The 15,411-nt window shown below is 37.7% G+C and overlaps 5 protein-coding genes and 1 long non-coding RNA gene across 11 annotated transcripts in view; 2 read left to right on the forward strand and 4 right to left on the reverse strand.

Moving 5' to 3' along the window:
* LOC105448946 (baculoviral IAP repeat-containing protein 6) overlaps positions 1–1,985 on the reverse strand; it is a 28,969-nt gene extending 26,984 nt beyond the window's left edge. The window contains exons 1-2 of the mRNA XM_011687847.1: positions 1,695–1,985; positions 224–543 (exon numbers count right to left, since the gene is read on the reverse strand). Of these exons, the coding sequence (XP_011686149.1) occupies positions 224–543; positions 1,695–1,872 (498 nt within the window). The 5' untranslated portion in view covers positions 1,873–1,985. The remainder of the gene's footprint in view (positions 1–223; positions 544–1,694) is intronic.
* An 815-nt stretch (positions 1,986–2,800) lies between these two features.
* On the forward strand, positions 2,801–7,991 carry LOC105448947 (UPF0183 protein CG7083). Of its 2 annotated transcripts, none has more exons than XM_011687848.1 (8): positions 2,801–3,135; positions 3,957–4,039; positions 4,247–4,474; positions 4,649–4,858; positions 4,951–5,100; positions 5,334–5,498; positions 5,836–6,012; positions 6,110–7,991. In XM_011687848.1, exons 1-8 carry the CDS (start codon positions 3,072–3,074, stop codon positions 6,305–6,307), a joined length of 1,275 nt encoding a protein of 424 aa, XP_011686150.1. In that variant the 5' UTR covers positions 2,801–3,071; the 3' UTR covers positions 6,308–7,991. The 2 variants fall into 2 exon arrangements, with proteins under 2 accessions (XP_011686150.1, XP_011686151.1); XM_011687849.1 differs by lacking the exon at positions 2,801–3,135 and adding an exon at positions 3,184–3,744.
* A 90-nt stretch (positions 7,992–8,081) lies between these two features.
* Positions 8,082–12,930, reverse strand: LOC105448952. 4 transcript variants are annotated; one of them, XM_011687856.1, is made up of 4 exons: positions 12,917–12,930; positions 9,205–9,283; positions 8,857–8,989; positions 8,082–8,766 (listed from the first exon to the last, which is right to left on the reverse strand). In XM_011687856.1, the coding sequence occupies exons 3-4, from the start codon at positions 8,885–8,887 to the stop codon at positions 8,312–8,314; spliced, it is 486 nt and encodes a 161-aa protein (XP_011686158.1). In that variant the 5' UTR covers positions 8,888–8,989; positions 9,205–9,283; positions 12,917–12,930; the 3' UTR covers positions 8,082–8,311. The 4 variants fall into 4 exon arrangements, with proteins under 4 accessions (XP_011686158.1, XP_011686159.1, XP_011686155.1 ...); XM_011687857.1 differs by lacking the exon at positions 12,917–12,930 and adding an exon at positions 9,388–9,467 and having other exon boundaries at positions 8,857–8,985; XM_011687853.1 differs by lacking the exon at positions 12,917–12,930 and adding an exon at positions 9,388–9,467.
* LOC105448951 lies at positions 9,754–13,555 on the reverse strand. 2 transcript variants are annotated; one of them, XM_011687851.1, is made up of 7 exons: positions 12,963–13,035; positions 12,803–12,879; positions 12,306–12,461; positions 11,178–12,211; positions 11,012–11,094; positions 10,591–10,740; positions 9,754–10,494 (listed from the first exon to the last, which is right to left on the reverse strand). In XM_011687851.1, exons 6-7 carry the CDS (start codon positions 10,628–10,630, stop codon positions 9,983–9,985), a joined length of 552 nt encoding a protein of 183 aa, XP_011686153.1. In that variant the 5' UTR covers positions 10,631–10,740; positions 11,012–11,094; positions 11,178–12,211; positions 12,306–12,461; positions 12,803–12,879; positions 12,963–13,035; the 3' UTR covers positions 9,754–9,982. The 2 variants fall into 2 exon arrangements, with proteins under 2 accessions (XP_011686153.1, XP_011686154.1); XM_011687852.1 differs by lacking the exons at positions 12,803–12,879; positions 12,963–13,035 and adding an exon at positions 13,471–13,555.
* On the forward strand, positions 13,482–15,188 carry LOC105448949 (S-adenosylmethionine mitochondrial carrier protein homolog). The gene is made up of 6 exons (XM_011687850.1): positions 13,482–13,568; positions 13,948–14,104; positions 14,227–14,336; positions 14,433–14,673; positions 14,808–14,946; positions 15,054–15,188. Exons 1-6 carry the CDS (start codon positions 13,503–13,505, stop codon positions 15,169–15,171), a joined length of 831 nt encoding a protein of 276 aa, XP_011686152.1. The 5' UTR covers positions 13,482–13,502; the 3' UTR covers positions 15,172–15,188.
* LOC105448948 lies at positions 14,740–15,147 on the reverse strand. Its single transcript, XR_974290.1, has 2 exons — positions 15,056–15,147; positions 14,740–14,974 (listed from the first exon to the last, which is right to left on the reverse strand). It is a non-coding gene; the product is annotated as an uncharacterized LOC105448948 (long non-coding RNA).
* Positions 15,189–15,411: the final 223 nt, after the last annotated feature.

Below are 15,411 nucleotides of genomic sequence, written 5' to 3' on the forward strand. Positions count from 1 at the left end.
GAAATACAATTGTTTATATTTACAGATTAAATTAAAAATATATTAACTTTAAATTCCTAATAAACACACTAAATTAAAAATGTACTTTAGCTTTATAAAATAATATTCACTTATTTTTAAATTCTCACGTTAAACATCTACAATTTAAAATAATTACAAAAGTTTTGAAATACATCCAACATTATGTAAAATAATCAGTTTTATAAACGGTACATGCACTTACTTTTTGAGCTTTAATACCCTTCTTCTGATTTGCTTGTGCCGTAACGATTTTACTCGAAAGTTCTTGCAGCACCTCTAGCAAATGTTCCACACCCGGCAATTCTACACATTGTAGGCATTGAAGCAATATCGTCGCCTCCGACAGCAGCAGTTCCAGCTTTACGATATCCTCGCTTTTAGAAACCGGGGTTTGCAAAATTGTATCCAACAACAGGACCCCATTGTAATCGCTACGTATGCCAATCCCTCGTCCGTCCGTATACAACACTTTGTCTATTCCATCCGATAAATATGTCCCTTGCAACTTCCCATTTGGTTTACCTACAGCAATTGCAATTATGAGTATAAACATTTTATAATTTTTCAATGATAATACATATTACAATAATTTGCAAATTAATCTACCTATCTTATTAAAAATTTGTGAATATTATAAAAATGTGAATTAATTACTTTTATTTTAATCACTGCATAAAACACTAATATTAAACATTTAAATATCTTTCTATTACCATCATATAATCTTATAAAATTGTTTGGATATCGATATAATTAAATAATACATATTTTATATAACACTTAATACTTTAGTATGTATTTTTAAAATATCTTTTGTCTTTTCTTTCTTGGAAAAATTATGCAAAGATCTTACAAATGGCTTGATTTTAAGAAATATAAGCCATAATTTTATTTTTTAAATGCCTCATGAAGTTTAAAGTTATTCTTTATAATGTTTATCTCTTAAATTTATACTAAAGAATGCTTCCTTGCTGTTGCCATGTGAGAATAAAGAAGCCGCTCGTAAAAAAAATTTAATCTCTGACACTGGTTGAATAGACGGAATTATATCTCTTAAAGAACAATAACAAAAACCGTTATTGGAATACTGCACAATGCCGCTACAGTCGTAGATCGCAGTTTCTTTAAAAACCGCATTACTCTCCTCGTAATATAAAACGCAAATTCATATTCACGTCACGTGACAAAGGGACGAGGGAAATCGCGGAAAGGCGTGAAAAGCGCGTAAGCCAGACTGGAGCGGAAGACTCTAGAAATCGTCTCCCTCGAGCCTCTGGATGCTGGGCGAGGAGACGAAGCTCCGCTTCGGCGGGGCACTTCGGTGCCAGACAATCTCGACGAGGCTTAGTGTGTCGTCGCGCGTGTCCGATCTCCGTGCACCGCACTCCGGGGAAAACCCGTGCGGGAGCGACCTTGACTCGCGAGACGATTATTGCACAGTATTCTGCAAACGTCGGGCGGACGGCCACGCGCCGACGAGGGACGACGGCGACGACGGGGACGGCGCCGCGACGACGACGACGACGACGGGGGCGGACGACCGCGGCGCCGTTCTTTTCCCCGGCCGCCGACGACCCGGCGAGGCTTCCCCCCCCATCCCCCCGTCCCCGCCAGGGGAAAGGGGAGGATCGCGACGGCGGAGATGTGCCGCGCGACACACCGCACACGCTCACCCGACAGGGAACTCCTCTGCAGGATCACGCCGGAGTTGACATCGAACACGTATACTTGTGCGCTGCCAGTGGTGATGAGCAGTACGTTTAGATTGGCGTGATAGATTATGCTCTTGCACTCGGTGTCCACGTTCAGGCAGCCGTCTTCCTTCAGCAGCCACGGGTCATCATCAGCCATTTTGCTCACGCGGATCACGCTTTTCTGAAAAAGTTTTCCTTCCTAACGCTCGGACATCACGAGAAACATGGCGCACTCGTCAACGCCATCTTTGAGTTGGAACGTCAGCAGACCGCTCTGAACGCAGCCGACTATCGTGTCCCTCCCTCCCTGACCCCTCCGCCCCCCTGCCGCACCAGGCACCCCTCGCGCGACTCCCATCCGCCGCGCCGCCGTTGATCGATCGATCAATCCGTCCGCTCGTAATCGAGCTTCGATTCCCGGGACGAATCACGCCGAATCCTTAATTTATGCCTGTCGCACACCCGACGCGCCGCGTCCTCGCGGGAATCCAATTTAATACTGGAAATTACTTAGTTTGAGTATTAAAGGCACTGTTGTGCGGAAAATATTTAAAAATTCGAGCGCAAAGAATCGCGGTTAGTTTCTGACGAAACTTTCAAACAAGTTTCTGATTCACACTCGGCGACCTTTCTGATGCAACATTACACACATATATACACTCCTCGACGCGACAATTATCGATTATCGCGTAGCTGCGTGAAAAAAAAAAGAATAGATTTCATTGGAAAAAAAATGTATCGACCGCGCACGATTTATTGCAATTATTTTACTCCGAGTATCTTATTTCAAATAAAAAATAATATAATTCGAATTAATTTCTAATAATTTAATAATTCGTTGTTTCTAATCTAATCTCTCTTCGATCGTCAGACAGCGCAATTCGATTCTTAATGATTTTCGCGAGTCAAAATATCGTATATATTCCAGGAAACGGCAATTCGTGGAAAAATGTTTTGACATTTCCTGGAAAGGCGCGCGCGCGTTGTGAACTCGCCATAACTCGCGAGTGACTCGCGTCGCGTCGCGTCGCCGCCGTTTCGCGGAAGGAACGCCCCTCTACGTAACTCCGTGCCCCGCGGCCGCGTATCAGCTGTTCGATGACAGTTTGCCAACCGTAGAAGTCGCCAGGCGCTGCGCGAAAATTAGTGAGCGGGGGTTTGTTGTTGTGGGATGTGTGACAGCAATATGGCTATCTGGTGATTAACAATCGCGAGCGGACGGACACAAAGGAGCAGCGCCCCAGAGGTTCATATGATAATAGACCGCGCTCTGCTCCGCGGCGCGCCGATTGTGTCACCCGTCGCTACGTGCGTGCAGGCAGCCAGAAGCCCCGAGAGGACACACGGGACGCCAGGATGCTGGAGCTCGAGGTGGTGCCCGAGAGGTCCCTCGGATGCGAGCAGTGGGAATTTATTTTGGGCAAGTGACGAAACGCAAGCGCAAACGCAAACGCAAACGACGGCGCGCGGGGGGGTCGTCACTCACGACGACACGAGCGTGCGTTGTTGTGATTTGCAGATCGCGATAGTCGGAGGCGCGTTCGCGGAGCACGCCACGCTGGCGTTCGACTGTGCCATCCCGTCCCTTGCCCATCGTTCGTCGAATGGAACGATAAAACGAGGACGGAGTGACGCAACAGACGCTCCTCGAACGCGCTCCTCGAGGTCTCAACGCCCCCGTCGAGCTTCACGATCGAATCGGAGTCGTGCGAAAGCGACGCGACTGATTCGTTAGCCCGTCGACTTTGTCTCGCACGGCGTCCTTGTTTCCTTTTGCGTCGCTATTATCTGTTATCTAACAGATCGAGCGACGTGAACGCTTCGACGAGCGAAAATGAATACAAAGCGTTCCTTTTTTTCTATTATAATACACATGATTATATAGCGACCTTATTAATTAATAAATAAATAAATGTAATTGCGACAAATGTGTATAAAAATAAACAGAAATGTTTAAGTCAAGGTCTAAAGCTAAGGTCAATCCTGATGGAAAAGCACAGGCATTTTATTCTACTTCTGAAAAGCAATTGTATGTAAATTATCTTACTAATTGATGGTCTGTGTCTTAATTAAACATTTTTATCTATTTTGGGGGGGGGGGGGAATATTTTACATATCTTTTACCATTTTTTAATTTCTAAGTATATTCCTCTCTTGTGTAGTCCTGAACAAACTTTTTTAAATGCAATCATTATAATTAATTTATTTCAAGGGCCGAATATTAAGCTTGCTTTATTGCAGGTATGCACTTTTCTCAGTCAGTATCGATAATACAGTCTCAAGTCGGTGTTATAAGAGGAGTGCAAGTACTTTATAGCGACACTGTAAGTATCCTTAACGCCTGTGTTGGCATGAGATTTGTATATGTACACACACACATACACACATACATAAACATGCGCGCTCACATAAACAGACTATTTTTTTAAATGTATATAAACAAGTGACACTTACATGCATCGTGATCGTACATCAAATTTTAATAGCGATAATAATCAGATAATACATGAAGGCATTGTGCACGTTCGCAGAATCCGTTAGACGTAGATCTAGTAATAAATTTACCTCACGACGGCATACGGCTTATATTCGATCCTGTTGTACAAAGGCTTAAGATAATTGAGATTTATAACATGAAGTTAGTGAAATTGAAATATTGCGGCTTGCCATTCAATTCGCCGGAAGTCTTACCCTCAATCGAGCAGATAGAGCATTCGTTCGGCGCAACTCACCCTGGTGTTTATGATAGCGAAAAGCAGGTAATGCAGTTATCCATAAAATTTATTCGTAGATCAGCATGTTGGACTTACAATATATATGTATACATCTTTAAATATCATAGAAAATTTACTGTTCAAAATAATTGTCTAAAACTATTAAAATTTATGGGACACAAGCGCGATATGTGATAGTGCCGTAACGATAAATTGCAGGTGTTTGTATTGAATTTTCGAGGACTGTCGTTTTACTTTCCAATCGATTCCAAATTTCAACCTGGCTATGCCCACGGACTAGGCTCGTTACAGTTTCCAAACGGAACCTCCCCTCTGGTCTCAAAAACGGCGATTTACGTTGGAAATATGCCAGCCGGTGGTAGCAGCGAAGAACACGGTTCCAAGACACCGCCGCCACCCTTGCCACTTGTAACTACATTTTCAGACTTCGGCTGTTTTGCCATTATCTAGAAGAATAAGCTAAAATGTTGAGTGTATCTTTGACACCCGTCTTTGAATAGGTCTGTTACCATAATAACTTGTACTTGGAGAAAGCTGATATCATTCGAGACAAGGCACGTACTCGAGGACTCAGATTACATCTTTTCACGGAGGGTAGTTCCGGAACGAGAGCATTGCTGGAGCCAAAGAAGCGATGTCTGACCAAAGAGGTTGCGCTTTATTATTATATATCTTGTTACCAAGAAAAATAGCATCCAAATATTTTAAGTGGAGATCTTAAATATATGACTCGTAACTGCTTTAAAAAATCTGCGTTTAATAAATTTACTCATCGGATATGAAACATTCGATATTTGCGAAAAAAATTTGCTTTGACTTGTGTAGGACAGGAAAACAATTTATGCTTCTTCATTTCCGACATTACAATCTAATACGATTTCAGGTATTGTTCGGCGATACTTGCGAGGATGTTTTGAGCGCGCTTGGTGCCCCGTCTAGAGTGTTCTACAAAGCCGAGGATAAGATGCGCATCCACAGTCCACATGCGCACAAACGGGACAAAACAAGGCGCTCAGACTTCTTCTATAATTATTTCACTTTAGGTTTGGTAAGTGCGTTCCTTCATCTGGCGAGATGGCACGAGCCTACTTTTAAACAGTCGAATTGGAATACTAAAAATCAACGCCAAATTATAAATTCTTTGCCTTTTTCTCTTCAAACTATGCTGTAGAAAAAAATTATGGATTATATATTTTATATAGTTATTTTATATAGTTGATTGCCAGTTTTAATTTAACATTTAAATGACAGATCCAGCTATAGATAGTTAGCGGACAGATCAGATAATGCTTCGCGTAAAATTGTAGACCATGTGTCATCCTTGAATACATTCTTTTTTTGTCTTTAATGTAATTTTCTATATTTCAACGTGTGATTCTTTGCAGGATATCCTGTTCAACGCTAAGACCCAATGTATAAAGAAGTTCGTACTTCACACGAATTATCCGGGACATTATAACTTCAACATGTACCACCGCTGTGAATTTTCTCTGACTCTGCCCCCTGAAAATAATTCCACGGAATCGGGAAAGTTGATCGACGTTTCCCCTTCTCCTGTCACAGTAGGATCTTTTAACAGTTCTTCGTACACGCGCGACACTCGATGCATTTTACCCGCTGACCGATGAACTAATGTGAATATCAATTTTTGTCCCGTAGATCACTGCCTATACGAAATGGGATAGAGTGAGCGAGCAATTGAAGGCAAGCGTGCGACCCGTAGTTTTGAATCGTGCGTCTTCAACGAACACCACCAACCCATTCGGCTGTACGTTTTGTTACGGCATACGAGACGCGATTGTCGAAGTTATGGCGAATCAACATATCGCAAGTGTAACTCTGTATAGAACCGCGTGACGTCGATAATTCGGCACGATGCGAGGCATTACGTAGCGTGATTCATGACGAACAGTTGTGGGATGAGAAATTAGCCGTTTAGCTAACTTTCGGAGGTCTCAAGTTCAATTCGCCGGTTGAAAGACGAGATGTGACGTGAACGAGGCGTAGAGCGCTCTATCGGGAAGCTTTGTTTTTTTTTTCTTAATATGTAACCAATTATTTTAGACTACAAGAATGATAAGTAAGTGTTACGTAAAGTGTGAATATTAAGACGACTAAGACAATGACCGTATAAGATAAACATATAAAAAATTCAAAAAAATATATGGAAAGTAAAAAAAAATATATCACTTTGACAGTTCGTGCGATTACGTACGCGTCAAACGTTACAGTTTCTCTTCAAGCCTTGTCTCGCAGCTATGGATACTTGGATCAATTTAAAGTCGATATTATCTTAACAAGAGTTTTCGGTAGTTACCTTCTCTCTCTCTCTCTCTCTCTCTCTTAATTTTTTTTTTAATAACGTCTTAATTTTTCACATTAATCTTTACGCAACGTTAGAATTAGCTGGCAGACGTACAGCTATCGCTGTAACGCAACAAAACGCTGCTCTATTCTTAAGAATACTATCCTTTTTCTACATGTAGCGATAAAAGGTATAATTTTACCGTATTTACATAAGTTAACATATCTGTACAAATAATCGTATGTAAGTTCGATTAATTCTAAGGAATACGCGGAGAAAAAAAAATTTATGATATTAAAAACTTCAGTAGTAAGCTCTTTGAAGATAATTTTCGACGAGACATTATAGTGGGACCTCCGTAATAAACGTGCATACAGCGAAAACCACTATAGTGAATCGCTGGTAAGGAAGATTAAATATATCTAAGCGTAAAAATTAAAATTCTTATAATTATATAAAGATAAAACGTTCATTTAGCTTTAAAACTCGAACAATAATCGAGATTTTTCATTTATACACCTCGATGTCTTCTTATTTTTGTTAAGAAAACATTGACTCTGTATCATTCAAAGAATCTGTAGCTGGAAGAAAGGCGACATTACTTCGAGACACGTTAAACTTTGTCTTATGATTTGTCTTATGATTAAGAAACTGATATATAATGTCGATATATATTATTATATTATTAAAAGATATGAGGACACTAGCAATTTCGTCTAATAGTGATATTTAATTACTTTTATTTGGGACGCCACAGCGGCACGTCTCCTAATTTAATTCTCTCATCTTTTGTCATAATTATACAATTATAACAATTAATAAGGCAAACAATTATAATGGAAATTATTAGTATCCGCAAAAAGTATTTTAACTCGATAATTATGAAGAAAAAAAAATGATGGGAAATACCATATAAATTTTTATAGGGGCGATATAATCTTTATAATCAATTATAAGGATTGTTATTAATAATCTTGACATATAATATTATCCTTAGATGAGATAAGAAAGTCGACTCTCAATTTTCGTATAAATGACAAATTTTTTTAATGTGGGTGTGAAAAAAAATGTGTGAAATTGGCGGAGAAAACCAAAATTACGTATATCATGGTTATATCGTGTTCTCTTTCATTATAAGATTGCAGATTTCTCACCCAGCACAAAAATGTCATCTGAGTGACGAGAAAATTAGAAATTATAACATTGTGTAACATAAATAAAAGTATTTGTTGTATCTACGCGCGTTAATTAATTTTCTCCTATAATTTTTATTTTATTATTTCATATTCATATTTTTTTTCATTTTTATATTATATGCATACGTTATAAAATTAAAATATTATAATTTTTATTACATTTAAATCTTTAGCTGAAATGTGCACAATTTAGTCAACATAATTTGCATTCAGCGTTTACGTTATGTGATCGCGCAAACTTATCATCTACCGCTCCACTTAAAGTTAATATCATTTTTAGAATTGTACAGAGTTTAAAAGCTCCTGGATCACAGGTCAAGTGTTTGAACTGTGGAGACTTTTTAAATATACTTATATTCTTTACAGATCTTCCTCTTCTATCAATCCATACTCCTCGTACAAATCATAAACAAGCCCTCGGTGATTTAGGATTATCTTAATAAGCTCCTCCCTCGTCTTTGTGAGTAGCAACCTTTCAACGCGATTTTGCTCGTCAATGCGGTCGTGGCAGAATGCAGACGCTTCATATCCCCATTGATTAGATGCAATTAAAGCAAAGCCTGTTGCAGCCATGTGCTTACATGGGCCCCAATTTCTGAATGCCGGACAGGAACATTCTCCACCAAGAGAAATGCCATTGTGCCTTAGTGTTACTTCATATATTTCTTTGCCAACAGTTTTTGATTTAACCTCAGAATCGCTAACAGAAATAATCTTCACCAATCCCTGATTAAAGTAAACTTCTCCTCTGGAGAGATAAGGCTCACGGACAAGACGCTCGATATCTACACGTCTTATTCTCATTGGAGGCTCTCCTAAAAGTTTATTTTATTATTGTAAAATTTAACCTACTACAATTTTAATATGCGGTTACTTTTTTGTAAATAGTTTGTGTAATAGATTACCTGCATCTGATTCCGCCTCGGATTCTGCCATCTCTCACTTCACACGTAATTCTTGGGATTTCGAAAATTTACTTTCAGTAAATTGCTTTTATTTCTTATATCTTCCAGTTTTTCAAAATCTCTGGATGGCTACCTAGACAAATAATTATTGAAATGAGCTCTTTCAACCTATAGCTTGTTTATTAACACGTGTATATTGTATATAGTTCTATAGTTCTATTGTATTTTAATGCAAATTAGTTTTCAAAATTTTTCTCGAAAACAACGTTTTGAAATGTAGTCTTAATTATATACTATACTGTATAATTTCATTATTTAAAGAGAGAAATCTGAGAGAATATAACCCACCTGGCTCTCTGCGATCGTCACCGGCTGACTCGCTCGAGACAGACGTACGAAAGAGGAATTATGTAGGAAAGTTATTTCCCTATAAAATTAAAATATTATAATTTTATTATTAGATTAAATTTAAACCATCTACGTACACATCGAAGTGCGTCGAGCAAATATATCAAAGCAAATAATATTTACTTCGCTGAACTGTAGCGAGCTCGCCACGACTCACACGACTACACGAGAACGATTTCAAACAATTGAAACACTTCAGCAAGGCTAATTAGCACATGCGCAGCATAACGAAACTCGAGAAAAATAGAATCGAGATCTTCGGAATCATTTCATCCTTGTCGTTTGTCAAATGTTAAAATAAGACAAATAATAGCGAGCGTCGAACTGCGCATGTGTGAGCGTCCTAACGTTATCAGCCTTGCTTCGTATCGTTCTCGTGATAAGCATAATGTAAATAAAAGTATTTGTTGTGTCTACGTATGTTCAGTAATTTTCTCCCACAATTATTTTATTATCTCATATATAATCCTTTTTATTACATGCATGTTGTAAAATTAAAATATAATTTTTTATTTTATATCGTATAATTTTTCTTATATTTAAATCTGTGACTGTGAAAGGTACATACTATATAATCAACATAACATTTACATTCAGGATTATCTGCAAACTTATCATCTACTGTTTCGTTAAAAATTTTTTTTTAGTATTATATAGAATTTAGTTTAAAAACTTATGGATGACAGGTCAAGTTCTGGGATTGTAGAGAGTATTAAATTTAATCATCTTCCTCATCTTCCTCATCTTCCTCGTCTTCCTCGTCTGACTCATATGCACAATATTCCTCATCTTTATTATATCGATGTATTAATCCAAAATCTTCCCACAACGATTCAACAGTCTCTGAATTATTTAAAATCATATCAATAAGCTCCTCCTTTGACTTTTTGTATAGCGACTTTTCAAAACTTTTTTGCTCTATATGGTAGAGGGTGTTTTCTGACGAATCGTATCCCGATTGATTATCTTGAATTACAGCCAAGCCCGTTGCAACCATGTGCACACAATTTTTGGTTGCACAAGAACACTTTCCATAAGGAGTAGAACCGTCATTTTTTAGTGTTACTTCATAGATTTCTCCGTCAACAACAACTTTAGATTTAACGACAAAATAGTTTACAGATATAAGGCACACCATTCCGTGATTGAAGTAATATTTTCCTTCATCGAAAACAGGCTCAGAGACAAGATTCTTGATATCTTGGCGACTTAATTTCATCTTAGCCTTTCCTAAAAGTTTAAATTATTTATAATTACTGCAAAATCTAAGCCACTACAATTTTAATATGACGTTTCTTTTCTGTTTGACAGTTTGTGTAATATTACCTGATTTGGATAAGTCCGGTGATTTCAGTGATTCCGCCATCTCTTTCAAACACTTCGCACGTAATTCTTAGATTTTGAAAATTTAATTTGTGTAAATTGCCTATATTCCTTGTCTTCCAGGTTTTGCAAAAATCTCTGGATGTTGGTTACCTAGACGAACAATTATTGAAATGAGCTCTTTGGTCGTTTCTTCAAGGAACAGTCTTTTAAGCCTAGCTTGTTTATTATAATGCATATGCTGTATGTAGTTTTATAGTTCTACATTCTATTACAGTTTAATGCAAACTGGTTTTCAAATTTTTTCTCCAAAGTTTTAAAATGTAGCCTTAATTATATATTATCACTGTCTTAATTATTATTATACTGTATTATAATTTCATTATTTAAACCAGAGAGAAATCTGAGAGAGAACATAACCCACCTGGCTCTCGTACGTGATCGTCGCCGGTTGACTCGCTCGAGACAGACGTACGAAAAAGAATTACGTGGGAACAAGTTATTTTTCTGTAAAAATACCGTTAAATTTAAGTACGTACACATCGAAGTGCGTAGAGCAGGTATATCGAAGCAAATAATACTTTACTTACCTCGCTGAATTGGCGAGCTCGCCACGAGAACGATTTCAAACAATTGAAACACTTCAGCAAGGCTACTTAGCACATGCGCAGCCCAATGAAATTCGAGAGAAAAATGGAATCGAGATCTTGGAATCATTTTATCCTTGTCGTTTGTCAAATGTTAAAACAAGACAAATAATGGTCGCGAGCATCAAACTGCGCATGTGTGGGCGTTCTAACGTTGTCTTCTTCGTATCGTTCTGGCGACAGGCATAACGTAAATAAAAGTATTTGTGTATCTACGTGCGTTCATTAATTTTCTCCCATAATTATTTTATTATCTCATACATAATCCTTTTTATTACATGCATGCTGTAAATTAAAATATAACTTTCATATTTTATTTATATCATATACTTTTTCTTACATTTAAATCTGTGGCTGAAAGGGGTACACACTATAATCTATATAATCAACATAATTTACATTCAGGATTATGCGATCGCTGCAAAAACTTATCTGCTATTTCATTTAAAACCCATCATTTTTAGCTGAATTGTACAGTTCAGTTTAAAAGATTCTCACCGGTCAAATATTGCGCGATTGTACAGATTAAAGAAATCTCCCATATCTCTTGTACTCTCTACGCAATTCAGCAAACATCCCTTTATTATTTACCATCATCTCGATAAGCTGCCGCTTTGTCTTTCCGAGTAGTAACTTTTTAAAGCAATTTTTCTGGTTAATGCGGGCGCGGCGACGTTCGGACGGTATGTATCCCCATTGATCAGATTTGACTAAAGCGAGGCCTGTTGCAGCCATGTGCTTACACGGGCCATGACTTTTGAATGTCGGACAAGAACATTCTCCATCAAGAGAATTGCCATCATGCCTTAGTATTACTTGATATCTTTTAGTGCCGAAAACTTCTGCATCAACCTCAAAATCGCCAACAGATCCAATTTCCACCATTCCATTATTAAAATAATCTTCTCCTCTGGAAAAATAAGGCTCCTCAACAAGAGCCTCGATATCCTTACGACACAATTTCACCTTAGAGTCCTCTAAAAATTTGAATTACCTTATTACTGCAAAATCTAAGCTACTACAATTTTAATATGGCGTTAATTTTCTGTTTGACAGTTTGTGTAATATTACCTGATTCGGACGAGTCCGGTGATTCCGGTGATTGCAATTCCGCCATCTCTTTCAAACACCTCGCACGTAATTCTTGGATTTTGAAAATTTACTTTGAGTAAATTGCTTATATTCCTTGTCTTTTAGGTTTTACAAAAATCTCTGGATGTTGAGTACCTAGATGAACAATTATTGAGCTCTTTGGTCGTTTCTTCAAGTAGCACTCTTTTAAGCCTAGCTTGTTCATTAACACATATATTGTATATAGTTTTATAGTTGTATATTCTATTACAGTTTAATACAAACTGGTTTTCAAAAGCCTAGCTTGTTTATCAATACATATATTGTATGTAGGTTTATAGTTCTACAGTTTAACGCAAACTGGTTTTCAAAATTTTCTCCCAAAGCTTCGAAATGTAGACTTAATTATATATTATCACTGCTTTAATTATATGCTATACTATATCATAATTTAATTATTTCAACCAGAGAGAAATCTGAGAGATAACATAACCCACCTGGCTCTCGTGTGTGACTCGCCGGTTGACTCGCTCGAGACGTACGAAAAAGAATTACGTGGCAAAAAGTTATTTCCCTGTAAAATTACGATTAAATTTAAGCCATGTACGTACACATCGAAGTGCGTCAAGTATATCAAAGGATATAAAATTTACTTACTTCTCAGAAATGACGAGCTCGCCACGAAAACGATTTCAAACAATTGAAACACTTCAACAAGGCTAGTATGGCTACTTGGCACATGCGCAGCGCGACGAAACTCATCGAGAGAATCATGGAATCATCGAGGGAACATCGAGATCTTGGGATGGAAACATTTTATCCTTGTTGTCTGTCAAACGTTAAACAGAGACATTCACAGACAATGTCGCGAGCGTTGAACTGCGCATGCCGCGTGTGCCGCGTGTGCTAACCTTACCAGCCTTGCTTCATCATTCATGTCGTTGATGTCGTTATCGTGGCGATCTTATCAAGACAAGTAAATATTATATACCTTGATATAATTACTGACACACTTCGATGTGTACGTACACGGCTTGAGTTTTATCGCAATTTACAGGAAAATAACTTTTTTCCTCGTAATTCTTCTTCGTACGTCTGTCTCTCGATCGAGTTAACCGGCGAGTCACGTATGAGAGCAGCCGGGTGTGAATCGCGTGGAAATTACTTTTATTTTGGAATAAATCGCTCGAAGGCGAGATGACGAAGAGCGAAGGAAAGGAGGAAGGCACGAGGGTGCGAAACGTCTTCGTTACATCGCTCATCGTGAGTGAAATGCTACGAATAACTTGCGTTTGCAATTGCATCGTTACGTGTCACGTGTAAACATCACGTGTTTTCATTCTTAAACAATGTTTTGAATGACATTATTTTGAATGACATCGACGTAAATATTATTGTCGTTATGAATATGAAAGAAGGGAAAACTTAATAGAGCTGCCGACTCACTTGGCGATTTCCAGTTGTGTATTACATATAAGTGTATCCCATATTACACAACTACATAATTGATTTCTTTTTTTTATGAAATTTTCTGTCTAAGCTTTTTCTTATTTTATACCACAATGAAAACTAATAAAAAGGGAAAAAAAGATAAGAGTACTTTGGTAATAACATTGTAAGTACATACATGTAATGTTTATAGGCAGGAGGTGCTGCTGGGACATTTGTGGACATTACACTGTTTCCGCTGGACACGCTGAAAACCCGACTGCAGAGTTCACAAGGATTTTTAAAAACTGGAGGCTTCTCAGGTCTCTACAGAGGGATCAGTCCAGTTATAGTCGGTTCAGCGCCAACAGGTAATTGATCACAGAATACATTCAGGAAGCATTAAATTTATGATTTAAAATTTACTGTACACGCTCGACAGCATTATTCTCGTTTTTGCAACGCTCTTACGTTAACACATTTCACATTCCAGCTGCGCTATTTTTTCTAACATATGAAGAAATCAAGACCGTCATGCAATCCAGGATTTCTATGGATTATTATACTCCACTTCACATGGGAGCAGCGGCAATGGGAGAAATTGTACTTTAATAATTATTATCTCGTTTGTGAAAGACAAATGAATGGCATGGAAGAAAAAATTTTAGCCGTGTATTAATTGCTATTTTGTATGAAAAGGTAGCGTGTTTGATACGAGTTCCAATGGAAGTTGTGAAGCAAAGGAGACAGGTGCTAATACGTGATAAAAAATTGTTTGATCTCAAATTGTTGTATCGCGGATACTGGAGCACGGTGTTGCGAGACTCGCCGTTTAGCATTGTACAATTTTCACTGTGGGAACACCTCAAAAAATCCTATAGTTTCTATATCGACAGAGAAATACGTCCTGTGGAAAGCGCAATCTGTGGTGCAATTGCAGGTCTTTACTACTCATACTACATTTTCACGCTGCAAATAGAAATAAGAAAATAAGTTATAACTTTGCATAGAGAGATCATTATTCGTATTTATATTAGATCGCATCTACATGTGTTTACGCCGTGTATATTTTAGGAGGCGTCTCCGCGGCTGTTACGACTCCGTTAGATGTTGCAAAAACGAGAATAATGCTGTCGAGTAGGACATTGCTTTCGTCAGAATTAAAGATACTAGATATACTTCGCAGGGTGTATCTGGAAAATGGTTTTCGTGGGTAAGTATCTCCCTTCTTCCGTTTTCCCCTGTGAAATTAGTAGCTCTAAATATTTTATTTATATCGAACAGTCATGTCGTAAAATAAAATTTCACAAAATGTTACAGACTATTTGCTGGTTTTCCCCTGAGAGTAATGTGGATCACATTAGGAGGCTTTATTTTCTTCGGAGTCTACGAAGAAGCGAAAGCACTTACATACACAATATTTCCAATGCTGAAATAAAATTTCGTCAGTCCTCATATGGAAAAGTAATGCACTCGTAATTACTTCCAATAGTTTTTTGCAACATTGTATAAAAATTGTTTATTTCTTGCATTGTACAAAATACTTCTCGTTAATAACAATATATAAATTATTCATATGAATATCATTTGTAAGAAAGTACAAATTTTATATATATACTTTTTTTTTACCTATAAAATCATTACTTCGATCTTGTAAAAAATTAGTCTTATGTGTCGT

This window comes from Wasmannia auropunctata, unplaced genomic scaffold, assembly GCF_000956235.1.
Source record: "Wasmannia auropunctata unplaced genomic scaffold, wasmannia.A_1.0 LD336078.1, whole genome shotgun sequence".
NCBI classification, from domain to species: domain Eukaryota; kingdom Metazoa; phylum Arthropoda; class Insecta; order Hymenoptera; family Formicidae; genus Wasmannia; species Wasmannia auropunctata.